At 41.5% G+C, this 27,988-nt stretch overlaps 1 protein-coding gene across 1 annotated transcript; it reads left to right on the forward strand.

Annotated features, from left to right (window-relative positions):
• The first annotated feature begins 307 nt into the window (after positions 1 to 307).
• sema3ab (sema domain, immunoglobulin domain (Ig), short basic domain, secreted, (semaphorin) 3Ab) lies at positions 308 to 26,884 on the forward strand. Its single transcript, XM_030053137.1, has 17 exons — positions 308 to 966; positions 10,716 to 10,876; positions 11,374 to 11,436; positions 14,836 to 14,955; positions 16,167 to 16,257; positions 17,073 to 17,192; positions 17,311 to 17,453; positions 18,547 to 18,661; positions 18,770 to 18,839; positions 18,951 to 19,095; positions 19,216 to 19,435; positions 19,676 to 19,767; positions 20,146 to 20,187; positions 20,844 to 21,001; positions 22,264 to 22,331; positions 23,590 to 23,735; positions 24,032 to 26,884. Exons 1-17 carry the CDS (start codon positions 849 to 851, stop codon positions 24,566 to 24,568), a joined length of 2,409 nt encoding a protein of 802 aa, XP_029908997.1. The 5' UTR covers positions 308 to 848; the 3' UTR covers positions 24,569 to 26,884.
• Positions 26,885 to 27,988: the final 1,104 nt, after the last annotated feature.

Raw genomic sequence — 27,988 nt, forward strand, 5'->3', positions numbered from 1 at the left:
TCTTTTCCCCTCATTTCTCTCTCTCTCTCTCTTGCTCTCTCTCTCTCATTCTCTCTCTCGCTCTCTCTCTGAGACTACGCTGTCTGCCTCAGCTGTTCTCAGTTGCACTGTCTGCTTTGCGCTGTGGGGACGGGGCAGAGCTGCGCTGAGGCTGGGCTGGACTAGCCCGGAGTAGTGTTAACTAGAGAGAGGCAGAGAGTCAAAAAGACAGAAAGGAAAGGCAGAGAGAGAGAGAGAGAGAGAAAGAGAGAGAGAAAGAGAGAGATTTAGAGTAGATTATCCTTACCAAGCAAACTGGATTAACCGCTGAAACAAACTGGACCCGTTTTTTTTTTTTTTTTTCTTTTTTTTTTTCTGCAGCTGAAGGTAGAAACTGAGAGACAGCGAGAGGCAAGAGAGTTGCTTGCTGGATAGGTACTGGGGTAAAGAGGACTATGACAGTCATACCTAGACCTGCTCACTGTTCCTGGCATTTAGTATGGTGGAACTCATCTTGTGTTAGGCTTTAGTTTGGTGTAGTTTTCCTGGGATTGACTGCTGCAGGACATTGCTTGCAGTGACACTGACCCATACATCCCCTACTCCACTTGCAGGTTCTATTTCCCCTGGAGTTGGACTCTAACCTTGGCTTTTGACCCCTGGAACAGCAAAGGTTTTTGATTTGGCAGGGGAGTAGACCTGCTGAGACCCAGTCTGGACTGAACAACCAGTGTTTATCCACAGCCGCCGGACAATAGGACCTTTTCTTTTATAAGGAAACTACACCTGAGACTAACACTGAATATCTTGAGGATTGCCCTGGAGGAGTACATTTAAGGAACATCTGTGGCTTCTCTTGCCCCAGGACCATGGGCACTCTCTGGGGCACAATTTTGCTGCTGTGTGGGGTGGTTCTGCTTAGGACGGAGGGCTATGGAGCCCAACAAATCAAGAACAATGTCCCCCGCCTAAAGCTCTCCTATAAAGGTGAGTACCATAAACTTTGCATTGGTATTGCCCTCCATAAATGATACATGTCTAAATTAATCACATATATTCTTTGAGATATGTTCATGTCCAGTATATCGAGGGGTCTAGAGCCTGCACTTTTTAATGCATAGATGTAAACCAAACCAAACCAAACCAAACCAAACCAAACCAAACCACACATGGTGTGCTAATAAATCAAAAAAGCCATGTCCGTAGACTTGTGGTGTCTGCAAGCTCCTAGAGGTCCATATGAGAAACACAGAGAGATGCTGTTGTTCTGATTTCTGCCTTTAGAAACTCCTGCAAAATAAAGTTGAATCACTTTCATTCATGGGACATACATTTCAATTCCAGGTCCTCTGCTTTTTGTGGAAATAACCTCTATGCTTTAACACGTGTAGGCTCTGGTGTATAATATAATATTGCATATTTGGTGCACATAGTTTTAGCTAATAGCACAATAGACAATAGCACAATGGCAAATGGTATATGAGGTTCATTTTTTTTTTTAAATAAAACTCTGTTATTTGTGTTAGATCATGCAAACTTATTTGCCTGGACTTGATTTTATGCACAGATGTCATTATATGCATGTTGAGCAGCTTGTCTGCATACCTAACAAGGGAGTTCTCATACAGCTTATTTAAAGTTTTTTTTCAGTCATGCAGAAATAGCTCTCGCTATAGCTGGCTGTTTATGTTCAGCTGAAATGCTGTATTATTAGATTTACCATAGCTGCATTGCATATTTATAGAGGCATCATGACAGTCTTCCAGAAACAATTACAAGATCTATCTTGGTTCAGAAATTAGATTCAAGTGGGTTCTGAAAAATAAGAGGATAGGAAGAATGCAATGCAAAAAAGCAGAAGCATCACTTTACTTCAGATTTGCTACTGTCTAATGTATCTCAACACCACAACTAAACCTTATGACAGACTCCCCCCTAATACAATACCCCTTGCCCTCAATGACTTTCTCTCTTTCTCTCTTCCGCTGTCTTGATCAAGTGGTGTTGTCAGTTTTGTCATGAAAAGTGGTGCCAGACATGGACTCGCTGGCAGTTAAGCGTCATTCATCCCTCTCTCCCCTTCTTTTTCCTGGATGTCATTTTTCCGCTCTGTCCTTTCCTGCATGGTAATTATACTGAGGATGAATGGTGCAGGTCTGTTTCAGCAGATGGCTTTCCCAAAGAGAGACGTTTCTCTCTCAGCGCTGGGAGATTCATAATTACACACATGCATGCGCATACACACATACACACATGCATGAGTGCGTGCCCCCCTACACACACACACACACACACACACACACACACACACACACTCACACAAAAACATGTCAGCAATCACATTCAGTACACGCTTTTACACTCAAACAAACACATGTGCTTCTCTCTCTCTCTCTCTTTCTCTCTCTCTCGCTCTGACACACACACACACACACACACACATGCATACGTGCACACATACACGCACACATAAATACATGGCCATCTGTAGATAGCTAATGATACCTGTGAGCATATCAGTCATTTAAAACCACATGCTGTCAGTTCAGTGAAGCACGCCCATGCAGTGATATCTCTATTAGATCATTGGAACTCAGAGCTTTAGGTGTTAGCCTGGTGGGCATATTTGGCTGCCATTTCTATATTCAATATTTCCATGAGGCCCCATTCACATTTTGGCCAGTGAGGACAATATCTGGCGCTGTCCTTGGCGGAGGACTTCTTGCCAAGTTTTAGTGGGCAGGTAAAGTTTTCATCCCTGCAGTGTGGTATGGGTAGTATCCAGTTATAGTCCCATTAGGTAAATGATATGCAGTTATTTCTTCATGACCTAGTAACCATTTAAATAACCATGCAGTTAATTTAGTATCCTTGTGATCGGTGAGAGGGATTCAGATTTTCCCGGAGAAACAGACTAATGAAATTATTAGGTTGGCTGCATTATAGCACTTACCGGGACAGTGTTTGAAGTTCTCTTTTCCTGAAGACACAAGTTTGAAGTATGTGACACACAGGTCTGTGAGGTGAAGGAACCCTGACCCCTACAGGTTACCAGGAATACATCATTTTTCAAGTAAGGAAGGAAAAACTAGAATGCCCATGGGCTTGTGAATGTTTTTGACTCCACCACACAAGCACAGCAGGGAAAATGTTGATCTGTAAAAGGTGAACCTGAGCGCAAATACACCCCCGCCCCTCCTCCCCCTCCCTGCACATGCATACCAACTTCTCTGATATGGCCAGCCTCTCCACATAAACACACCCCTAACCTTCCCTTGAACCCCAGGGGATCCCAACTGATGTTCAGAAGGGAGGGTAGGGGGGCAGAAGGGCAGTTGAGAAGGGGGGAAGGATAACAATGGTACCCCATGGCTACCTAAACATGAGCTAAGGTCCAACTGTATCAACAACTAAGTGTATGGGTGATGATGAAGCATGAGGAGGCCATGATTTACAATCAACATGGAACCATGGAGAGCACAGTTTCACAGAGATTACACCCAGAGATACACTAATTGTGAGTTGATATACATTTGCACCCTCAGGGTATATGGAGCCTATAGGGAATGAATAGAGGATCCATATGTCTTGCATGTGTACCAGCCTCAAGAAGTGGAGCACATGTTGTTTACTGTCCAGGGAAAGGAAGAGAAGGTACTTTAGTTTTATAGGCTGTGGGTGTACTGCCAAAAGTACTCCTTCTCGCCGACCTGTCCACCCCTTTCAGGAGGGTAGCCAAAGGGTTGTGCACACGCATACACACACATGCACCCACACACAAACTAACACACGCGCAACCACCAGCGGCACCAGCCAGAAGTCTTAACAAATTCTAGCTCGTCAATGCTGAGGAGGAAAAAACAAAAGAAAGGCCAAGAATTAAAACACTGAAATTGAAAAAAAGTATGTCTTAACGGGTCACAAAATTCTTCTTCTGCTCATAGTGATGCCGTTCCACTGGGTTTGTTTTGGGTGTGAACTGACTTTTAATCAGAGCTGGGAAATGGTGAAGTTCTGCTAAAGACCTTTAATCCATAAGCACGTTAAGAATCTGTGGAGCGGAGTTGGGTTTCTTAGGGTGTGAGTGGCCATGGGAAGGTATCCCATACACACTGGAGAGCTAGATGTTAGGAGACCTTGTTTTCTCAGGTTTTGAATAGTCCACTATCTCATAGTGTAGATGGCTTGTTCTTGAGATAAAGGAAAACCCAGCCTCATACATTTTTACACTATTTAAACGCTTCAGTGGATGATTTATGTTGCATATCTGGTTTAGCAGCTAACAGCTAAAAGTCAACCCACTGATGTCACAGGGTAATATTTTCGGCACAGCTACAGTTTTTAGGAAAGAGGGGAAAAAAACAGCAATGTAAAACAGCAATCTTAGCTGTTAGGTTTCAGTGCCAACCCTTCAAAATAAAAGAGCAGGGATTTATTTGGTTTATAGACTCTTGAATTTGCAGCAATGTTAAATGAACATATGTGTGTGAACATACAAAAAAAAAAAAAAAAAAAAAAACAGCAAACAGCTGCACCAGAATTGCACTATAAACCACCAAATCCTGTTTTTAAACATCAGTAATGTTCATTTTGATGTGACTTATTATTATTATTTTTTTTTCATATTAAAGAAGTTTTCAGAGCAATCTTTCTGTTTATTTGGCCTAACTTCAATCAGGACTTGCTGATTGGCCAAGAAAGATTTATTGATGGATAATTCCATTTTGTTTATTATCTGGCCGGCTAACAGGTTTAACATGATACGTGACCCAGAATTGTTGAGATTATATGTACTTAATTTCATTGCCTGTGAAATGACGACATTTTTCTGCCCATGCCCAATCAGTTATAGCCACAGCAGTCATCTCAAACCTTCAACCATCCATACCAACTGGCGGACCAATGCGCTCTTAATCCCTTGCTTCTAATGTGTGAGGTTGAAAAGGTGTTTCGCTGCATTTGTGCATAACACAGAACAAATCACTTAACAGAGGAAGCTTTGTGGTGTTTTCCCTGGGGCATGCATGAATCAGTCAGTGTGCACTGTTTACATGATGCAATGATACGTTGTGTTTTGTCACTGGGCAATGATACAGTCAGCCATGTGAACAGCAAATGTCAGTTAAGCTATTGAACCACAGCCATAGATCGGAGGTCCCATACAATATTACCACACATGGGTGATTGTTTAGACATGTTTCTGCTTTTTTTTCTGGAAGCACTCAGAAAACACTCCCTATGCCCTCCAGTCCAGAGAGATAGAGGAAGACAGAGGGGAAGACAGAGAGAATGTAGGGTAAAAGAGTTTATTTTTATCAGTCTCACATGGGACTGTTGATTCTTTGCATCCATTCCATCTGCCCTCTCTTCTCTTTCTCTCTCTTACTCTTGCTCTTCTGCTCTCTGTCATTCACTCACAAATTCATTGTAATAGAATAGAGCAGTATCTGGAGGGAAAAGGGAGTGAGAAAGAGAGAGGGAGAGAGATAGAAAGACTGAGAGGAGAGGCTGAACAGAAAGGTTAAAAAAAGTGCCCAACAAAAGTAAAGAGAGATAGTTGGTAAAAATCTTTTTAAAGAGTGACCGGGGGAATGCACAGGGCAGAGGGTGAGAGCAAGAGAAAGAGAGAGTGGAACTGGAAGAGAAAGTGGGCGAAAGTGATCAGTAACAGCTGGTAAAAAGTGGCATTTGGGAGAGAACTAGACAGGTCCACCTCAAAGACTGTGGGAAAAGAGAGAAGGATATGGCAGGGTAGCAGCTGACACCTGGTACTGGCCACACACTTGCCTATCCACCTGTCTTGGGTGTCTGTGTCTGCCAGTCTGACTGAAAGTGTCTGTCTGTATCCCTTTGACATCTAATTTAGCCAAACATCCTCTATGCAGCACAATGTAAGAGACAGACTTTAACCCACTGAACTGATTTTCTCTTAACTTTACCTTAAGTTGCTTCAAAGTTAAAAAGGTTTTTTTTTTTTTTTTTTTTTTTTTTTTTTTTAGATTTTTCAGATTGAATGAGAATGGGACATATATTCTGCAGCTACTTGTTGCATCAATGAATTAATGTAAAATGTTCAAACCCAAGATAGCATTCTTTTATGGCTACCTTGTGCCTCTTGGGTGCATTATTTTATACACATTTCCATATGATTCAGTCAGACATATTTAGTATCTTTGGAAATCTTAGGATCTCCATCCCAAGGGATCTTTTTTTTTAATAACAAAAAGGAGGATTTTGTGTTTGAGAGGAGAAAAATAGATATGCTAGCTTGTGATGTGCATGCATACCTTCCTGTACCAGTTAACAAGAGGGGAAACCAGTTATAACATGTAGGCTAGTGTCACTGTGGCAGCTTGGAAACATCATGTTGGTTTCTGTTTCTTTCCAATAACACACATCTCTGTGTACTATACTGTACAGTAGGCACCATAAACACACACACACACACACACACACACACACACAGATCAAGTCTCACAAAAACACACGTACACACATACACACATTACCCATAGAGTACAACTCTCTGGATGATTAGCTTTTAATAACTTAGCAATAGTCTCTGTTGAATGGTCTGTTGCCATGGACACCAATCCCATAGACAATTCTCAAAAACCAGAGCTGTGTGTATGGTGGGCGGACTTGGTGGGTGATGCTGTACTCCATTCTCTCACACATTATTAGATGTGGTTTGAGAGAGTAGTGCAGTCATCGTGTCTGTGCAGCTGATTATTTCCATACAAATCCCTGACACCTCGCTGTTTATACAACAAGGTTACTTTCTCCGGGCAATTAGTTGTTTTCTTTATTCATAGCTTATATGCAGATGACAAAGACAAAATAGAGTCTTTCTTTTCATGCTTGAAAACACCTGTCAGTTGGTGGTTTGTTATTTGAGGACTATAAAAAGCACAGGTATTTTTCCTTAATATTTTTTCCAGGTGACTCACCAGTGTGTACGTGTGAGTTTGAGCATGTGTTTGTTGCTGTTTAAGCTCAATGTCTGAGGCAGGAAAAAGTGTGTTACTTTTTATATACAGAGCCATCTTTCCGAGTTCTATGACCAAAAACACATGTACCTGTAATAGACTTTTTTTTTTTTTTTTTTTTTTTTTTATTATGAAATACTGGGTGGTCATTTAAAAGTGAAAAGAGCATGTATGGAAGATGGCTTTGCTACTACCCCCTCCCTCAAACACACACATAGACAGTGCTGTTGTAGGTGAAAGGGGTTAGAGGTAGCAGGTGGGTGTTATTGTGCTGTCAGTGAAGGACTTACAGTGCATCCGTAGATAATTGATCACCCTGGCTACGGAGGAGCATAAATCTGGGACACAGAGCTTTGGGCTGGGTTGAACAGTACTTCTACAGCAACTTTTTATGACCTTGAGCTTCTTTCCATTCTTTCTTAAGATAGTGACGTGCAGCCACATAATCCCTTTATAGGAATAATTTACTAATATTCCAACTTAACTAATCGGATAAAATATCCAAATAGACCTGCAGCTACAGTAAAGCAACTTTTCCCATTACAAACAAAACGTTGAATGAAATTTTCCTTCAAAGATCATTTTGATGGTATTTCTGTTTTATTAAATAGGCACAGTGGAGCGAGGTGGAATGGAACTGGAGTCACTGCAGCTAAGACTTGCCTCAACAGTGTATGGCATTTAATCAGATGCAACCAAAAGTCTGATAACTTTTCACACCGACTGATAAATATCATGGTGTAGATGTAGTGTCTCATATTTTGTTAGTTATCTCTGCCAACTCATAGGTAGGAGCTATTGCTTTTGGTCATGTGTGTCTGTCCATAAGTGTGCACCTTGCATCATGCATCTTGCACACAGTTAACTCCTCTGCTGGTTAAGTCAGACCACCAGAGAAGGAGAGATACACTGATGGTGCCTCTGTATTTTCCCTTCTCCTAATAGGTAAAAAAGGGGTGGTTTGTCTCCTATGTCCGAGTACATGTCCAAGAAAGGGGAGACATGCCTGGCAGAGAACTGGGCTCTGCTGAGTGCACTCTTGGATAATTCTGCTTAGCTGGCTATGCCACAACCAGCTTTGGGGTTTGGAGCCAGTGTTGTTGTGGTAAGGTAGAAGGGCTTCAAACTAGATCTGTAAATCCTTAGGATTTAAAGAACATTTTGTGATCTTTGTGGACTGAAATGAGCTTGTGATAGGGAGTTTTTACAAGGCTTTGGAGAGAGGAGTCAGGGTGCCTAAGGGTTGGTTTACACAGGCCCTGTTCACACCTGGCAGTAACATACATCTTGGGTGATCCAATCACAAGTGGACAGCTCTCGAGCATGTCAGCTCACTTCCCCGCCTTATATGCAAATTAACACATACATAATTTCTGTATGCAAAGGAAAAATACGCTATTTTTTTTTTTGACTGGCTGGAGGCAGCAATGCATTTTCTGTGCCTAGTCTGCCAGAAATTGAAAGAACAAGAATAGTCCATCCATGGGAATCCATTTTACCTGTTGTTGCTTCCTTCAGTTCCTACAGTGTGGCGCAGGACACATTCATGTACACACTGATAAAAGAAGGTGGCCATATGCATCCTAGACCACTTCCATATGTAGCCTGAGCGATCAGATCTCTGTGTCCTCAATGCGTCTTGGGTGCATTTCCACCTGTACTTTGAGTTGTCCACTTGTGACCCAAGAAAAAAATGTAATGCCAGGTGTGAGCAGTGCATTGAATTCATAATGAGGAGTGGCTACATCTGCCCTCACATGAAGGCTCTGAATACTGAGCCACAAGAAGCCACCAACATCGTCAAGGCAATAATAATAAAACAAGGGTGTTGCCCCATTGTATGTGTGTGTGCGTGTGCATTCACATGTGCAAGCACATTGGAGTATGGCATGCACATGTGTCATGCATACATGCGTGTCATATTTAATAGGCCTGTTTTTTGATTGAGTACCAGTCACCAAGTGTTGGGTGAAGAGCACTACTGACAATGTGTGTCAGCTAGAGCCAGGAGGTCTTCTTTTTTCCTCTCCTCACCTATTAACCTCCACCTTTCTTCAGTACTGCCTACTTTTTCTTCCTTTAATTTATATATTCAACTTGCTTCCTGACAATGCACTGCAGTTTTCCAACAACTATGTGGGTACCCCATGTGTTTGACTCACAGTATGTTACTGATAATACTGAGAAAATTAGAGTAGCATGTCCTCAACTTCCATATGTAGCCTGAGTGATCAGATCTCTGTTTAATCTGACAAATTATTATTAAATTGTTAACTTATTAAATTTGTGAATGGGTAGATGCGGTCGGTGAGGTCGCCTTGCATCGTTCTTTCCTCTTGTTTTATTTTCTTTCTTACCAGTTTCTGTGTACTCCATGTCTTCTCACTCTCTCGGGCTCTGACACACTTCGGAGCGGGGGGCATTCTCCCTGCTAAATCATTCATGAACGTTTTTGTTATTTACTCCCTGAGAGAGAGAATAAGGAAGAGAAAGGGGAAGATAAAGAGAAAGAAACAAAAAGAGAGAAAGAGAAAAAAAAAAACATCCAGTAACTGTCTTCCTTTCCATAACTCTCCAACCTTTTGTGTGGGTGGTCAGGGGAGGGGGTCACTGTGTGGGCAGACGATCTGGGTGAGAAAACTAGGTGAGAGGGATGGAACATGAAAGTGTGTGCATGCATGGGTTACACGAAAGGTGCAAGAGGGGAGAAATCCTAGTAACAAAATCTTAAATATGCTATTTGTAATGAGTTCAGTTTTCCATTGTGAGTGCAGATCTCACTACATGGCCAGACTTGGCACAGCCATGAATTACACTGCAAAACGTGAGCTGGCTCTTTCTAAAAGTAGGCAATATTAATGTGACCTAATGGTTGCTGTGGTTTAGAGTAATGCTGCAGTTTGGACTGTGGAACATTAGCAGAGAATTATGACTTTATGTATTCCTCTCAGTTTTCCACCATTAGTTTCCCAATTTCTGCTTGGCTGCTCTGGTCAAGGTCACTTCCCCCCCTCCACACTGATTGATCACTGGCTCCCAATGTCGGCATCACCTGCCCAGTGCAATATGGCTTGGCAGTGGCTCTGCAATGACCTCTGTCAAAGTCTCTGCTTGGCCCCGCTGTACGATTTCTAGTTTTGAAAACAGTCTGGGAAGTGAAGGGAAACTACAAATACAACACATGTAAAAACACATAGAAAAAAAAAAAAAAAAGATTTGAAAAAAAAAATGAAAGGAAGGGAGCTTCATAGAGAATAAAAAGTGATGCCCACCTATCAGGGCTACAGCCAAAACACACTAATGTAACATTCTTTTTATCATGTACCTCTAAGGCATACAGTAGTGATCCTCAAACTGTCACTATGTGGCAGAGCACTACCAAGCAGCAACATTAATGAAAGGAGAGGTGAATCTCTGGTCACAGAATATTTAGGCAGCTGGAAATCCTAAAAGCTGTCTCAAACTACAGGTTTGTTTTGCAGAAAAACAAATGAAAAATGAAAATTAAACAAAGAATGACTTGATGGATTTTCTATTACTGCTTGTATGCCGGCTGCAAAAAATGAACAGAGCAGAACTGAAGTTGTATTTCAAGTTCTAGTTTGTTTGTTTGTGTTATGTTTTCTGAACCCGCAAATCAAATGAACTGTATCTCTTTGTTGTCATGCTGTCAACACTGTAATGTTTAATCAAGGGATGAAATGATCTTGATTCATCACCCCGCTTGTTTTTTCTTCATTTCATCAGATATGTTGGAGTCTAATAACCTGGTGACATTTGAAGGCCTGGCCAACAGCTCATCTTACCACACCTTCCTGCTGGATGAGGAGAAAGGCAGACTCATGGTGGGAGCCAAGGACCACATCTTCTCCTTCAACCTCCTCAATATCAGCAAAGACTACGCACAGGTAAAACTATTGTTCAGTGATAACAGTTTGTCTGCACTGTTTGCTTTTGGTCAGTTGGTCTGACCCTCAGTCAGTCTGTCCAGCTGTCTGTCTGTGGTTCATGAGTGTGTGCATCTCCATAAAGAGTGCCAGTCAAGGACTCAGGTATCTGGGGACTCTGTTTCTACAGAAAAGTACCTCATGAATATTTCAGGCCCGAGCTGTCGCACAGGATCACACGCTGCGCCAGGCATGTTAGCTGCTCTCTGCACACCTGGATGAATAATGGAGTAAACTGAAACAAAGTGGAGAACAAATCGCATTGTGACCCCCTCAACCCGCACCATTTTACACACATGCATGCACACACGTTGCTGTCACACAGGCCTATCACATTTGATGGACTCACTTTTTGGCCTGGTTTTCTCATTCATGGATTGCATTTGAGAGAGCTCGGTCAATCTGACTCAATGAGGGATCATTTCTTTAAATTCTTTGTTACTTTGTCTATGTTGCAGATCACTTGGCCAGCCTCTCCCTCCAGAAGAGATGAATGCAAGTGGGCAGGGAAGGATCTGTCGGTAAGAACTACAAGAAAAAAAAAAAAAAAAAAAAAAAAAAAAACATCTATCCCTTTGTACCCAACCATGTTTCTTCTTCTTTCAAACTACCAAGACTGCAGTTCTCAAAGTAGAGTAAATTGAATCTGTGGTTCATCTGAGGCATTGTAATCATTAAATAGTAAAATATGACAAACTTTTCTTTTTATTGTACTGTAGCTTTCAGCTTTTGTTTCCCAACATGTGTTGACATATCTAATCTGTCATATGGACAAAGCAGAAACAAGCTCACCATAAATCTGACCATAATCTCCCAGCCAAGATATAGACCATGATTTGACCTTAATCACTTATCTACAATATCAAGCCTCTGGAAGCTCTACCTAATAGCCTGGGAAAAAACTGCACTTACAGCCAGAGCTTCTGGCACAACAGTACAATGTAAATAATACCTTAAGTCACATGTTTATGGACTGTAGATAGTAAAAGCCTCATGCAGAAGAATGGAATTTCTCTATTTTAACAGATGTAGATTTAAAATGCTTAATGAGGACAATGTTAAAATTTGATTTTGTTTGAGTGGCAGAATTAAAGTTACTGTATTTTCATAAATGTTTTTTACAGGCAGTTAGCAAACTTCAGTCAGTGCATCATTCATGGGCTTCGTCTAGATTTGTCAGTATCTGAATTGGAAATCTTCCAATCCAAACATCATTTGAAGAGAAGAGAGAAGAGATCATAGAAGAGCTGGCATTATAAACCAGTCAGGTTTTGCAACTGTTCTGATTCATTCAGCTGTACTAATTTAAATCAAATTTTAACTGCAGTTCAATTACATTTGCTTGAAAACAACGTCATAAAAAATAACAATATGGAATCTTTAAATGTGTTGTAGAAGTTTGGTCATACTTAGACAGCTGTAAGATGTATTTATTTAAGATAAGAATGCTTTTGCGAAGTTGATAAGCCGAAGCTAAAGCTGGATATGATCTCAAAACCTCCCCAATTTATTGGTGGCATTAAGTTCCCGAGCTTGTTAAGCTGGCCTAACCTCACTCAATCATACAGCTTGCATGACAAGCTGAGCGTCATATTACCCTGTATCTGGCAGAGTGCAGTTTTAGAGACGCTTGTTTAGTGTGTTGAAACCCTGTGTAAACATACTGCGAGACTGTTCCAGCTCCCCACAAGCTGTCTTATGAATTTCATCGTCAACAGGGCCTTAGGCTAAAGGCTAGAATATGAAATCATAGCAGTGCTGTTTATGCCTCAGTTCACAGCTTGGGTTGTGGCCGGGACAGGGCCTGGTGAGCTCTCCTGCCATTCCACCCTTCAATATGGTTGCTTTAAAGAGCCGTGAAGTCCTTTGTATGTGGGTGTTTTATCTAAACATTCGAGATGCATGAATGAATGGTGAGCCCTGAGGTCATTCTGTTATAGGGTCGGAAGAGAGTGAGAATTAGAGGGGGTTGGGGAGTGGATCCGCTGTTGTCCTCTGATGAACTGAAAGCAAACAATTATGGACGAAAGAAAAGAGGGAAAGGAATTAGATAAATAGGTCCACCTCAAAGAGAAGGAAGAATGCTGCAGCTGTCATGTAGTCCAACGCCAAATAAGCAAACAATGCATAAATATCTCCAAACCAAATTTTATTGTTCCATGCAGCCTAATATTGTTTGCTTATGCCACAAGCAACATATTTACTCCCATGTGACTTGCGCTCTCAGTTTTCCTAATCAGACTGAAGCTAAAATTAGATTAAAATTATTTTTCTAACAAACCCACGAAACTGTGAATGCTAGTTTACCAACTGCACTGTCAATGAATTCCCATATCAAAGACTTACTATTGATGGTATTCTAAGGACATTATCATGTATTACAAACCTGTTATCATATGCTATTGTTAGCTCTTGGATTATTACGCACCTGTGACATTTGAGTCATCTTGTCTGTATCGCGGAAAAGGTACCAAAAAGCAGGAACTGCTTCTGAAAGACAATATGCAGACTCTATAAAACATGCTTACTGTGCTGGCGTTTGCAATCACCATAGTTCATTACTCATGTAAACCCTCCCACGTGGGCTGTAAATCTAAAGAAATACAGCTGTTGAAATTAAAACAAAAGCTTACACAAACAGAGGCTGCTCTCTGCTGCTGACCTAGTAAAGTCAGATAAACCTAGTCATGCATAATTTGTCATTCTATTTTTCTTTTTTTTTTCTCTTTTTTTCTTTTGTCCATGTGTGATGACATATTCATTTTCATTTGAGGTCAGGTCGGCTCAGGCACGTGCTGAAAGAGCACGGGGAAACTGGCCACATGGTACTCGAGCAACATATACGGCACATATACACATGTACACATGCCTGCTGTGCTGCTCTTGATCACCCACACACATAATTTTGAGGAAATTCATCACATATATGTTTTTGATTTGCTATATCACCAGCAACTGACAAGGAGAGTGCCTAAGCCCAGAGGACAGTTGTATCTGTACAAAAAATAAATAAATAAATAAAATCTCACTATGATCCTAGAATGGTCATGAATCAACGAAATAGGAGCCTGGCAGAAAGTAGTTTTTCTGCCTTAAGACAGCACTAACAGCAGGTGTGAGTTTTAGAAGAGCATGGAAAAAATGTTTTTTGCAATTCATACTAGAGGAGAGAGTGCTACACCGCTCCCTTAGTATTGATAGTAAGTCAACATTGGCCTGGATTATCCTGATTGCTTTGAGGTTATGATCGACTTTGTTGACTGCTTCATATATTACTCCACACTCTAATTCCGTCCAGTATTCACAATAATCCCATTGGCTATCATACAAATCATGACCCTGTAACCTTGGTGGTCAGCAGTGAGAGAATGTTAGAGAGAGAGAGAGAGCAAAGGAGGAAAGATCACAAAGAGAAAGAGAGAGAAAAAGACACATGTAGATACAGTGAAAAATAAAGAGTCATGGATTATCACTGTTAATCTGATCTAAAATGTATTCTCAGAGTTATTACACAGCACAATACTGTCATCTAATCTGAAGGAACAGTTGCCCATTCTCTGATACATTATAGGAGGCTGAGCTCATCAGAAATCCCCTCTCTCTTTTGGTGTTGGACAGATCTCTGTCTAGGTTTGTGCTCTGGGTGAGGTCTGAACTGTTTGTTTGGCCAGCATGTTAACAGTGCATTGGAATAGCTTGGCTCTCCACCAGTCTACATTGACCCAAATGGTCTGGATGCTGTTTCACCAAGTTTACTGACATCCATGACACTAATGATCTTTATGTGCCAGAAAAGGCAAAGAAAATGGTGTCATAAATTGTCATAACATCAACTGTCATAAAAAACAGTGGCCTGTATCCTAGTCCTGCTCTGGCAAACAACATTGTCATTAACCACTCTTTTGTCTCTGTTCCAACAGAGGGAGTGCTCAAACTTCATCAAGGTGTTGCAGCCGTTCAACCAGACCCATCTGTATGTGTGCGGCACAGGCGCATTTCACCCTGTGTGTGCCTACCTGGAGGTGGGCAGGAGACCAGAGGTACAGAACAGAATGATGCTCAATTTCCCCTTTGCATTCATTTGTTTGAACATTTCTTTTGCAGATAATCACAATAAAGCAGACGGGCATCTCGATGGCTCACCTGGTAGAGTGTGTACAATGAATCAAAGCTAAGTCTTTACTGCAGTGGCCTGGGTTTGAATCCAGTCTTTCTCTGCTATCACTATCAAATAAAAAATCGAATTGCCCAAAGAATAATCTTAGTAAAAAAAAAAAAAAAAAAAAGCATATTTTCATGGCCTGCAAGTACTATTTAAAGTTTTCAGTATTCAAGTTTAATTATTGATTTAGAGATGCGAAGAACCATATCTGGTCGAGTGTAAAAGCATTCTCTCCCCCTAAATGATTTGCTAAGTACATAAAAATGGTTTCACGCACTCAGCAAAATGAGGTGGAAAATTAAATACAGGGTTTCATAGTCCACAGAATTTCCAATTCATCACTCTAATATGGAACTATTTTGTGTGTGTGTGCGCGTGTGTGTGTATGTGTATGTGTGTGTGTGTATGTGTGTGTGTGTGTGTGTGTGTGTGTGTGTGTGTGTGTGTGTGTACATGGGTGTGTGTGCTCATTTGAGTATGCAAGAAGGAAATTGCTCTCTTCTCCTCCAAATGTCACTGAGTCAGACTTTTAAATGTGTGTTTCCTATTCATTAGACAGCTATTTTCAGACAATTAGACAGGGGAAATATCTCTGAGAATTACTATCTACTGTATGTACACCATATAACCCTGAACTGTAATTTATCTTATGTGTTTTTCTGTGAATGTTGAGGTTACAAAGCCATTGAATATGATGAGTATTAATTGTTTACATACTGAATCCGGCCTCCTTGTATAGTATATAGCAGTGGAAACTCACTTTCAATCAAAAATAATCCTCAGACACACATTCATAGTATACTTACAGTTATAGTGGACTTCACAGCAATTTTTGCAGCATTCACTTTTTTCAACATATAGAGCTGCATACCTAGGAAATCAGGCCAGTCATAGCTGAAATTAGAAAGACACTCTGTGCACAACTTGACACATATAAAACACAAACTGATTTCTGTATCCATGATCATAATAAACATGTGGTCACAAAAGCACATCTTCCAACCTTACAGGAGTCACATGTGAGAAGAAATTTGTACTAGGCAGCTGACTACAGGTCCTGAATGTGAATCTCTATCTCTGTAAATCCAGGACAGTGTGTTCAGACTGGAGCCTCACATAGAAAACGGCCGGGGAAAGAGTCCCTACGATCCCAAGCTGCTCACCGCATCCTTGCTCATTGGTGAGTCGCACTGTGTTTAAGAGCGGATACGCTTTGTGGTACTACTGGGAGTCTGAGTCACCTCGTATAAAAACACCCTCGGCCATGCTCATTCATCTTAGCAGATATATAGATTGTAAAGCGAGTGTGAATAACAGAACAGGGCATCTCTGTCATTCATTATATGCTCTGTAGTCTGCATTCACACACCAGTGGACCCCTCATTGGCAGGACTATAAACTCTGTTTCAATCTGACTATATTTTCCTCAAGTGCTGGGTGTGTATGGCAGATGAGACTTGCGCTCTCTCTTTGTCGTCAATTCTCCTTTGTATTAAATGCCCAGTCTTTGTCAAATAAAACAGGTCTGTATGAGCATGTCATTACTCTCTTCCTCCAATTACAGCCAGTCACATTGTGTTATATCACACCGTTTAACCTAACAGATGGCGATTTTCCAGCCCATCACCCCTCATCTCCTCTGCACTCTCTCTTTTATCTCACCACCATTATTATGTACTCCCCCTGTCTCACACCTCGGTCCTGTCCCTCCTCATCTGTCCCTCCATCCCTTCACCTCCGGTCACCCTCCCTCTCTGCCCTGCCTACTTCTACTGTGTTAATGTCAATTTCACACTCCCAGTGTTCATCACGTCAGTCACCGTCTGTGGCAGCCGGTGCTTTTTCTGGACTCTAAATTTACCTGTTCTGCTAAGCCCCTGAACAATTGCTCCTACCTCACACCTGCAACTCTGAGGCAGAATCATCTTTATCATCATTGACTGTTTTCTCATCCAGTGCAGTTACGCTAACACTCTCAACTCTTGTCATTTTCAGACAATGAACTCTACTCTGGTACATCAGCTGATTTTATGGGGCGGGACTTTGCCATTTTCCGCACTCTTGGCAAGCATCACCCAATCAGAACAGAGCAGCATGACTCCCGCTGGCTAAATGGTAAGGGAGAACAAGCACGTCCCTGACTGACTCTTTTGAACTTATGACTAGATTAAAAAATGTGATATTTTCCTTCTGTGTGTCCTTCTATGGTTGTTTGTGTGGGGGTGTTTCCCAGATCCCAGGTTTGTGAGCGTCCATCTGATCCCTGAGAGTGACAACCCAGAAGATGACAAGATCTACCTGTTCTTCAGAGAGAACGCCATGGATGGGGAGCATGCAGGGAAGGCTACTCATGCCCGGATTGGGCAGCTCTGCAAAGTGAGCATGCCTGCTTGAACACACACAAACATACACTCACAAACACGTTCATGTGCACACAAACACAGACAGAGGCCACACACACACCCACTCACATACAGACATTATGTGAAATAGCCTTTGTATCTGGAAAAACACTTGACGGGTGTCTGAGTGGCTCTCATAATGGCAGCTTTCATAAAGCTGTTATCTCCAGTTATTTTTAGGTGCGAGAAGAGTGGGCTTTGTTGTGTTTGGTACGGTCGCCGCTGAAGACAGAAACCTGAGAGAGTCGTTAAATGTCACCAGAACCTGAGAGGCAAAGGGACTGTCAATAGCAGCACTGTTATCCTAATGCCAGGCTTTGGCACTGATTTGTGTCTCCTGCACTACACAACTCTGGGCGAAGGTTGTCTTTAAGGACTGGCCGTGTATCAGCTTTCACCTTCCAAATCCCATCCTCATTCATTAAGAAGGAATACACCAAGCTGACTGCAGATCAGTGAATGAGAGCCTAGCCTCCTCCTCCCATTTAGTTGCATATGTGCCTCATGCCTTGCAGCCAGATTCCCCAGAATGTCAGGAATCTGCTCTGCTCAACACAAGACAAGTAATCCATTATGCAGGATGTTCTATTAATTTAGGCCTGTGCATATTTGGAACACATCTAATATGCTGTCATAAATCACTGAGTGAGATAGGTTTCCTGAGCCAGCATTCTGTCTCTGCCTCTGTATCTGTGTTTGTGTTTGTGTGTGTGCGCGCAGAAAAACAAACACTGTCAGGAAACCAGACACACATGTAAGGGTGTGTGTGTGCTGGGACAACAGAAAAAGAAATCTATTCTCTTTCTTCACTTCGTCTGAAATCCAGTCATTGTGGAACATGTTTTTTCATAAGGCCAGAGAAGATGTTTGGCTGATTGACAAAGATTGTGTAATAATCAGGAAAAAAAAAAAGTACTTCTTGCCTCTCAAATCTATCACCACCTCTAATCCATGTTTATGTTTTCAAAGTCTCGACTAATGTGTTTAGATTCCTACTCCGGAACAGGTTTTTATTATGATTGACAGTGAGACTTCAGTGGGAGATTAAACTTGTGATTGTCCCACAGAATGACCTTGGAGGCCACAGGAGTTTGGTGAACAAGTGGACCACCTTCCTGAAGGCTCGGCTTGTTTGCTCTGTCCCTGGCCTTAATGGAATAGACACACACTTTGACGAGCTACGTGAGTGATTTCTCCTAACTTCAGATATTGCCTGAAGGTACTGCACATTGCTATCTTGCCATTTTATCAAATGATTTTAATGTGCAATACATCTTCTTTGGCTTTCAGAGGATGTTTTTCTAATGAGCACGAAGGATCCGAAGAACCCGATCATATATGCAGTATTTACCACTTCCAGGTACCGTGGCAGACAATTAAATGGTTTTGACCGTGACTGCTGACTGTATGACCCATGCCATAAACAACCTCCTCCTCATTCCTTTTTTGCATCATTCTCTCTGCTCATCAGCAACATCTTCAAAGGCTCAGCTGTATGTCTGTACAACATGGCAGACATCAGGAGGGTGTTCCTGGGCCCTTACGCTCATAGAGATGGACCCAACTATCAATGGGTGCCCTTCCAGGGACGTGTGCCCTACCCACGGCCTGGCACTGTGAGTACAACATGTGATTAAGTGGCCTTTTTGATTCACAGCAGGATTTAATTATTTATCTATTGTAATATTGTAATGCATCCGCGGCAATTACATTACAACAATTCTTTTTCTCCACAGTGCCCTAGCAAGACGTTTGGAGGATTTGGTACAACCAAGGACCTTCCCGATGAGGTCATAACCTTTGCCAGAAGTCATCCAGCCATGTTTAACCCTGTGTACCCCATCAACCACCGACCCATCATAGTCAAAACAGACGTGGACTATCAGTTCACACAGATAGTGGTGGACAAAGTAGAAGCAGAAGACGGCCAGTATGACGTCATGTTTATAGGCACAGGTATAATTTTATATACACCCGCACACCTACAAGCACAGTTACACCGAACCATATGGTGCAATTACAAAATATAATGTTTGTTTGATCAGTGAGCTTGCATCTGTTCAATAAATGCGTGTATGGCAGTAAGCATAAAGAGATGCACATCACTGTCATCAACACATTATCAGCCAGATATTTTGAGGTGAGCATATGGAGCAGGTGCTGACAGAAGCTGTGCATGCTGTCATTGTGTGCTAGACATGGGAACGGTACTGAAGGTGGTGTCCATCCCCAGAGGCTCCTGGCACGACCTGGAGGAAGTCCTGCTGGAGGAGATGACAGTCTTCAGGGTAGGTTGTTCTATTTTCCATACTTTCTTCATAAGGATGACTTATGGTTACATCTCTGTGTGTCTGAGTCTCATGCACGGATGTAACACAAAGACATTTGCTTTATGTAATGCAAAGTGGTGCACTAGGTGGCGCTGTAGGGCTTACCAAAGCAGGATGCTCCAAACCTAAACAAGAGACAGTCATTGTAACTTTACTACTCTTATAATGTTTGCTTGAAGGATCATATAAATGCGTATAAGACGCTGTGATATACTGACACAGAACCATTAATCCAACTTAAGATGACTCTACACTCTAAGACTTTTAAGATGACTCTAGAATTAAAGAAGGTGCAGTCTAATCATGTTGTTCTCTTGTCATTGTCATTTCTTATAGGAGCCAACAGCTATAACAGCAATGGAACTGTCTACAAAACAGGTATTCACAATAAGTCTATTTAAATAATCAAGAAATATTCAGTACAGTAATGTAGGCCAAAATAGAAGAACGCTGCTGGACTGCTGGGGGGAGAAATAGGTGACAATGTCAGTGTGCTGTATTGTGAAAAATGCTACTAGTGACTGCTGTTCCTCTACGAGTATGTCTGGAAGAACAATCTCAGTGGTTTAGAGTGAGAGCTCTCCCACATGGGTGACACATTTTGCTTCAGGGCTGTTGAGACAGAACAAAGGCACATTTGTCAGCACACTGAGCTTACACACATTCAGATGAACCAATATGTTATCACACAAAGATCTCAGTTGTTGGCATGTCAGTCTAACAGTTAGTTAATCACCATAAGTGGAGAGGAGAGGTGAGACAACACCAGTTAGCTAATGAGGAGGTTGCAGTTTGCTGAACACCTGTAATCAGATCGTTTGTCCACATTCCTGGCTTGTATTTTTGCCTCGGTAACTGCCATAATTTGAGCTGAAAATGAGCCTGTTACTTGAATTGCTCAGGTAATTGAACTGCAACACAAGCCACTGCTTAAAAGTCATAACAAAGTTCCTGAGGGATAAAATGCCAGTGAAAAATCCATGCGCCCTGGATCTGCTGTGATACTGAGATATTTCCTTCCTCTGCCTGCACAGCAACAACTGTACTTGGGTTCAGCCATTGGTGTCTCCCAGATGCCTTTACATCGCTGTGAGGTATATGGGAAGGCTTGTGCTGAATGTTGCCTGGCCAGGGACCCTTACTGTGCATGGGATGGCACTGAGTGCTCCAGATACTTCCCCATGGCAAAGAGGTACGCATACCTAAATACATACACACACTTGCCTTGTTTGCTTTCTGCTTACAAAGTTTAACTAGTTAAGTGGGCGGCCTGAGTTCAATACATTATGCAGCGTAGATTTTAAAATTCCAAATGTACAGCGCACGTTTTAATAATGCATTTTTTAGATTTTTTTATTTTTACATGTTGACTACATTATTGAGGGGAAATCAGATCAGAGAGGAGGTTTTTCATATCCAGATTAAGGACATATGCAGTCTGGCTGTGTCTCAGAGCTGGAGGTAGGTCCCACGAATAGTACACTCTTTGTATGTTCGCCAGAACCCCCTAAAGGTAGCAGGGTCATATTTCTACCAGAAAGCTAGAAATATAACCTGCCGCATGTGTTTACTGTAAATGAGAACTGATGTCAGTGATGTCTGGAGGCTAAGTCGGTCTGGGTGAACATAAGGTGAAGTAGGTGTAAGGGGTTCAGTGGAAGTGTGCTATAAGAGTGGTAGACTTATCGTGTGTGTGCGTTTGTGCGTGTGTGTGTATGTTTATATCCGTGTATTTCTGTCGGTGTGCAAGGGCGTGTGCGTGTGTATACAGCCTCCCACTCACAAAGCTCCATGGGGCTTATTGATTTGAGTGCTAGCTGTGCAGTATCCTGTTTCCGCTGTTAGTTGGACTCCAGAGTCTTACATTCAGAGAGTTCGACTTCTAAACAAGGCAGCCAGAGCAAGCTCCTACCTCCAATTACCAACACCCCAACACTGGGTCAGAACAAAGGGAAGCAGAGGGGGAGAGGTTACATCTGCCTCTCTCTCTGTCCATAAATCTCTGTCTTCTTCACTTTGGTGCCTCCATTGTTCTTTCATTTATTGTTTACAGAAAACATCCTCTGTGTTTCCATGTTCATAATTGTTGTGTGCATTTGGAATTAAATCCCTTTCGCATCTGCAGCCCAGAGTGACCCAAGCCAGTGAAGACAGGCTGTAATGATTGATTGGATGTGAATTCCTCTGTCTCACACACCCTATAATTAAAGTTTTTATTCTTAAAGGTTTACGATGCTGTGGTTCATTGCTGTTAGTTTATCTATTTGCCTTGGCCTCCACTGTTGCTGTGCATCCAAACCACACATTCAAACACACATTAAACACACTTATACACACCCAAAACAAACTCCCTAAACAGACACACTCTCACACACATACACAGGAATCCGTGTCCCTGCTGACATATGAAGGTGTTTATATTTATGTTTTGTTTTGTTTTTTGTTTTTTTGCAGGAGAACGAGGAGACAAGATATCAGGAATGGAGATCCACTCACACAATGCTCAGATCTGCAACATCACGGTACAGAAGCATAAGATAAATATTTGATTGTGTGAATTTACAAAAAGCATTTTCAAACTACGATAATAACCCTGGAAATGTATAATGATTAGTGGGTAATAAAGTTGATATTTAATTAACATTAATTTCAATTCAAGCATTATGATTCTGGGTAATAGCATAATGTATGAATCAAAAAGTAAGTTATTTTATACTAGTAAAATTCAAAGCATGTCGGTTTTCTGACAACAGCACATCAAAAGGAGCTTTTGGAGGATTTAACTCTCCTTAGAACATAGAAAGGGTGCCAAAACAGCTGTCCCTTCCTAAGCGATCAAAAGAGTAGAGAAACAATTTGAATGCGTGTGTGGTGCTACGTCTGTGTTTTTTATGTGTTTCTGGTGGTGTGAAGATTAGAGTCAGTCCATGTGAAGCTTATAATTAACATGGTCAGGATTCCTCCAAGACTCCTTTCTGTCGCCAAGCCCTCCACTCCACTGGCCTGTTAGTGGTCTCGGTCCAAAAACGGGGTGCAGACTGTGGTCAAACAAACTGTCTCACTCTCATTATACATTTCTTTCATTTAAGTGAAATCCTGTTATCTAAAGCTGCCCTATTTGAGGAAGGAGATTTCACACAGAGACAAATATATATGTATAGGCCCGCCTGCAGTACTAGCAAATAGTGTTGGTGCACTGTAGCCACCCACACAGTACAGAGAGCAACACAGTGATTTTGCATTTTGAAGAGAAGTAGTGTTGGATGGCGCAGGGTGCCTTGTTTCCTTTTTACAGCCAAAGCCCGCAGAGTTCCAGAGTCAGAGCTTTACAGCTTAAACAGAGGAGGAAAACAGTGATTATGGAGAGGGATGAAGGAATGACAACATAACACACTTCTCTCCAGTCTGAAATTCTCAGTTTAAAACGGGGGTTTTAGAGATCAGCTAGAAACAACACTGACCTTTACCAAGCAGGAACAGGCATGGATCTGATTGAACAGCGTATCACGTACTTGACTGTGCAAAATCCAGGTTTTACTTACAGCCCATTTCCTCTGGAAATAGACTGACTGCCTCTGTGGTGGAACTGCTTATGCTGCACATGATTAAGTGTGATAAGAAAAGTGGCAGACAAAATAATGTGAAATGCAGTCACTGAGTAGAAAAAAAAAATATTCTGAGAGAATGAAGTTTTGTACAAGTCAGTTACTAAGGGAATGTTACATCAAAGCCTGATCTTAAAAGTCTGCTTCTTGTTTATCTGACTGTGTGTTGGCCCAGATGAATTAAGCGGGCAGGCCACTCTGCTGGATAAGATTGTGTACGGCGTGGAGAACAGCAGTACTTTCCTGGAGTGCAGTCCCAAGTCCCAGAGAGCCCTGACCTATTGGCAGTATCAACGGTCCACAGATGATCGCAAACAAGAGGTTGGTCAGCGTTACACACTATTTTGCTGCAATACACTCGTGATTGGAGAACGGATAAAGATAGGTGGTACTATATAACAAGGTTTATTCTAGATAATTTATTATTATATTCAGTCAGTGCTTTATACCAAAGTTGATTCAAGTGACATGAATTTCCTAGTGTGTAATCACAATAGTCTGATTTTTGGACCATATGATATATAAACTTAATCTGAAAATTTGACTCATTTATCTCCTCTGCCTCTCTTCCATTCACACTCCTCCCCCTTCACTTTTTTACTTTTCTCCCTCTGTAGATCAGTGCGGAGGAGCGGTTCATCCGCACAGACCAGGGCCTGCTGATTCGCACACTTAGCAAGAAGGATTCTGGGATATATCTGTGCCAAGCAGTGGAGCACGGCTTCATGCAGACACTTCTGAAGGTCACCTTAGAGGTCATTGACACTGAGCGCCTGGAGGACCTGCTGCACCGTGATGAAGAGACCGCTGCCAACTCCCCAGTCCAAGATCTTTCCTCACCTCGGGAAACGCCCAATCACAAGTTGTGGTACAGAGACTTCCTGTCTTTGGTCAATCACCCAACCTTGAGCAGTGTGGACGAGTTCTGCGAGCAGGTCTGGAAGAGGGAGAGGAAGCACAGGAGGCAGAAAGCTCACTTGGTACAGCAAGTACAAATACACCAGCAGCAACAGCAACCGCAGAAGGCTTTTGCTAACCCTCACGGCCATGTGCATGCCCATGGGTTGGCGGCCAAGTGGAAACACCTGCAGGAGAGACAGAAGGGACGCAACCGCAGGACCCATGAACTGGAGAGGGCCCCCCGTAGTGTCTGACCTATGAACTTTGACCTCTAACACCCAACCCTAAACCCACACCCAGTCCTCATTCTGTAACCCTGCTTAACTCACCCACCTTTTCTCCTCCATACTGAGATACAGACTTCTTCCACAGTGACTGGATAGGAAATGTTTAACTGGAAAAAAGGCAATACTTCCCTGATCTGCCGGCTGCTGTGCTATGTGCGTGGGCAGCCATGTTTACAGTATGCCGGAACAGAGGACTGCAGGAGACAGGATGTCCAATCACACAAGACAATTGGAGCATATTATCTCAGCTGGCCTCTGTGGTACTGCAGAGGGACAGTGACAAACAGAAAGAGGACTGGATATATATATACCCACCTTTCACACATGACTGACTCCATGTTGACATGGCCATGTCAATGGCACTGTCTCTTCATGGCATGCAAGTTTGGTGTGTTTGCCATCGTACAACATGAATCTCTCTACCCTGATACTCAAATCTGAAATGGGATGGGGGTGGTTTTGTATTAATAGTCAGAAGAATAAATGAACTGGCAGTGGTATTACAAGCACAAAAATAAGTCTGCTCATTTTGTGGAAAGCACAAGGATGGGATGTCTGGTAGATTATAGAGGGTTAAATCAGTCATGAAAGAGAAAAATGCCCAAGCACTGCAAGAAACTCAACCGGGAGCGATAGTCACCATAACTTGCCGACAAGTAATTCTAAATTATGTAGCTAAACTGTGTAAATACTGTATTCTATGACATGTCCTCATACTAAAGGGAATGGCTTGCGGTTTTCTTGTTACATTATGTTGTCTCCCCAGAAAGAAACCTATTTAAGAAAGTCTTTTGAATGCAGTTGTAAACACATAGATTTTGTAAGTCTTTGCATCTCCGCCCTAGATAAGCTCCTAAAAGGAAGAAAGGTTGTAATATTGTTTTGTTTCTCTTTTTCTGTTATCAAGTTATTTTAAGTGTCAGCAGTCATCAACTTAAATGTCACTGGTCAAGAGTGTCTACCTACTGCATCATACCAGTGCAACTTTACATGTCATGATGAACTCTTTTATGTTGATTTAATTATGCAATGTATACACTTTGTTTCCACAACATGTATATTTATTGATATACAATAATGTACATTGTGAAAATATTAGATATGCAGTCTATTTTCTCACTATTACCTATTTTTCATTCATTTCATTTGATTTGAGTCATTGAATATTCAGGACCAACCTCTTAAAATAATTGTATTATCACAAATACTGTAGTGATACTGGAAATGTCTATGAGATATTTATCAATACTGGTCAATATTGCAACAGATATCACATAACAAACCCACTGAGCAATAACCCAGTGTCCATGCTGTATTTTTCTTCCACATTTGTTGCCTCTTATTCATACTCTCCACAGGCAGTGCAAGTTCATTTCACTGCATAAAACATAAGAAAATAATAATAATCTCATGTGTTTGACATGATAATGAACAATTTGCATTTGCAAACACATACACAAATGCACAGACATACACACATGTGCACAGACATACACACACACACACACACACACACACAAACACAAAAAACCTGGAATGTAGCTGTGAACATTATGTAAATAGAAATACTATGGTCTAGGTATGACAAGTATGACACTGTGTACTAGTGCATGTGAATGCTATTGTAGTGTACCTGTTTTGCTATAACAGTGATATACTAGTCTGATATTGTCCACAATAATTCTGTTGTTAGCTTATGCAGCACACTATATTATAGATGTAAATACTATTTCTGTTAGGATTCTAAATTTCAGTTTCAATTTCTGAGGTAGGTACTCAGAAAACTTGCATTTGCTTTCAGCTCTTCAGATATTCTTCTGAACAGGACCTCACTCTGGATTCAGATGGCCACTAGCTAGCTAATGACAATAAACAATGTTTGATGGAACAGTGTAATTAAACATGACAATGCAACACATCAGTATGACATCAGATGGCCTTGTCCAGGAGTGTTTGCAAGATCCATCTGCCCTCTGTCTGAGGAGAGGAAGCCCTGGGGGGGTGAGCGGAGAAACAGCTGGAGCTGACCTTGAGAGAACAAACTTCGGATAACAAGACAAGTTGGACACCAGAGCTGTGGAACTTTCAGTAGAGACGGGCATATGATCAGATCATTATTATAAAGACAATATATAGGGTGCCTCAATGCATCTGACTGTATGGTGTAAGTGAGGGATTAAAGTGCTGCTGCGCTGCTGCTGCTGCTGCTGCTGCTGTAAGGACTCTTTGGCATGATGATGATGGTGATGTATTCTACTGGTCTAATAAATGTGTCCTCTTAAAGCCCTGGCTTCAGTGAATCTGTCTATTATGGTATTATTACTGTATAACAATTTTTATGTACAGTATAATTACTTTGTGGTAATGCACTCTAAATTTCATGCATGTGAGCTTTGATTTGTTAAAGATTTGTTGCTATCAAGACCTTGATATAAGGAAACAAACAAACCAAAAAAAAAAAAAAATAATAATAATAACTTCAAACATAATTGTATTTTTTATTTAATTACATAACTGCAATAGGAGGTTATGACAGCTTAGCTGTAGGGGCTTTGCCATAACAATGTCATGTGTATACCATAAAAACTGATTTTTTTGAAAGAGTGACATTGACAAAACAAGAATTCAGCAATCTTCAACGGCTCCTAGTGCAATAAACATAATTTATAGTTTCTGAGGGCAGAAAATACTTTGTTTCAACACATTTCACAACAAGACAAGAAGATATACGGTGATACAGTCAAGTGGAGCACTACTGCTCCCTGGTGGTAGAAATACAAAAACACACTCAACCTGACTTGAAGGGGAAAAACACGGTTCATCTGTGTTTAAAGGTGCATTATGCACCTTTGCTGTGAATCGACTAACGTGAGTACACTTTAGACTCAGCTTATGGAACTGTAGAATAAGCATGAAATTGCATGGTAGAGTCTACACCTTTCTCATCATCAGATGGACTCACAGATGGATCATGTGCTTATTTCACATTTTTTTGTGTGTGTTGAGTCTAAAAGGGTCCTCAAATCAGCTGACCGTTGGCAATTTTGCATCTTGTACCTTAGGCCCAGTGTTTGCCAAAATTAATTGTGACATTTGTGATTCCCTCACTCCTGATCACATGCATGATGTCAAGTCTAGATGTCAGTCTAATGTGGCGGGGACAAGTTAGAGTGATTTTTTAATAATAATCTCCTCTCTCTCATTAGATAATTTCATATACATTTTAAATCCACATCATTGTGTTCTTAATCAGTAGTTTATAAATGATCCTATGACAATTCATGATGTATTTTTGGTGTTTAGGTTTGTGTCCCGAGGAGGCTCCAGATTTCTCTTTTGGGTGTCATGCTGAAATGATTTGGGAATCCCTGCTTTAGACAAGTGTGT

The sequence above is a fragment of the Myripristis murdjan genome, chromosome 6 (genome assembly GCF_902150065.1).
Source record: "Myripristis murdjan chromosome 6, fMyrMur1.1, whole genome shotgun sequence".
NCBI lineage: Eukaryota > Metazoa > Chordata > Actinopteri > Holocentriformes > Holocentridae > Myripristis > Myripristis murdjan.

What these genes read in the sequence shown, in the direction of transcription:
- sema3ab (XM_030053137.1), top strand. Translation starts at nt 849, where the DNA reads ATGGGCACTCTCTGGGGCACAATTTTGCTGCTGTGTGGGGTGGTTCTG. An exon ending in TGACTCCCGCTGGCTAAATG is followed by an intron (nt 17,193 to 17,310) that starts GTAAGGGAGAAC and finishes GGTGTTTCCCAG; the next exon opens with ATCCCAGGTTTGTGAGCGTC. An exon ending in AGGAGATGACAGTCTTCAGG is followed by an intron (nt 19,768 to 20,145) that starts GTAGGTTGTTCT and finishes CATTTCTTATAG; the next exon opens with GAGCCAACAGCTATAACAGC.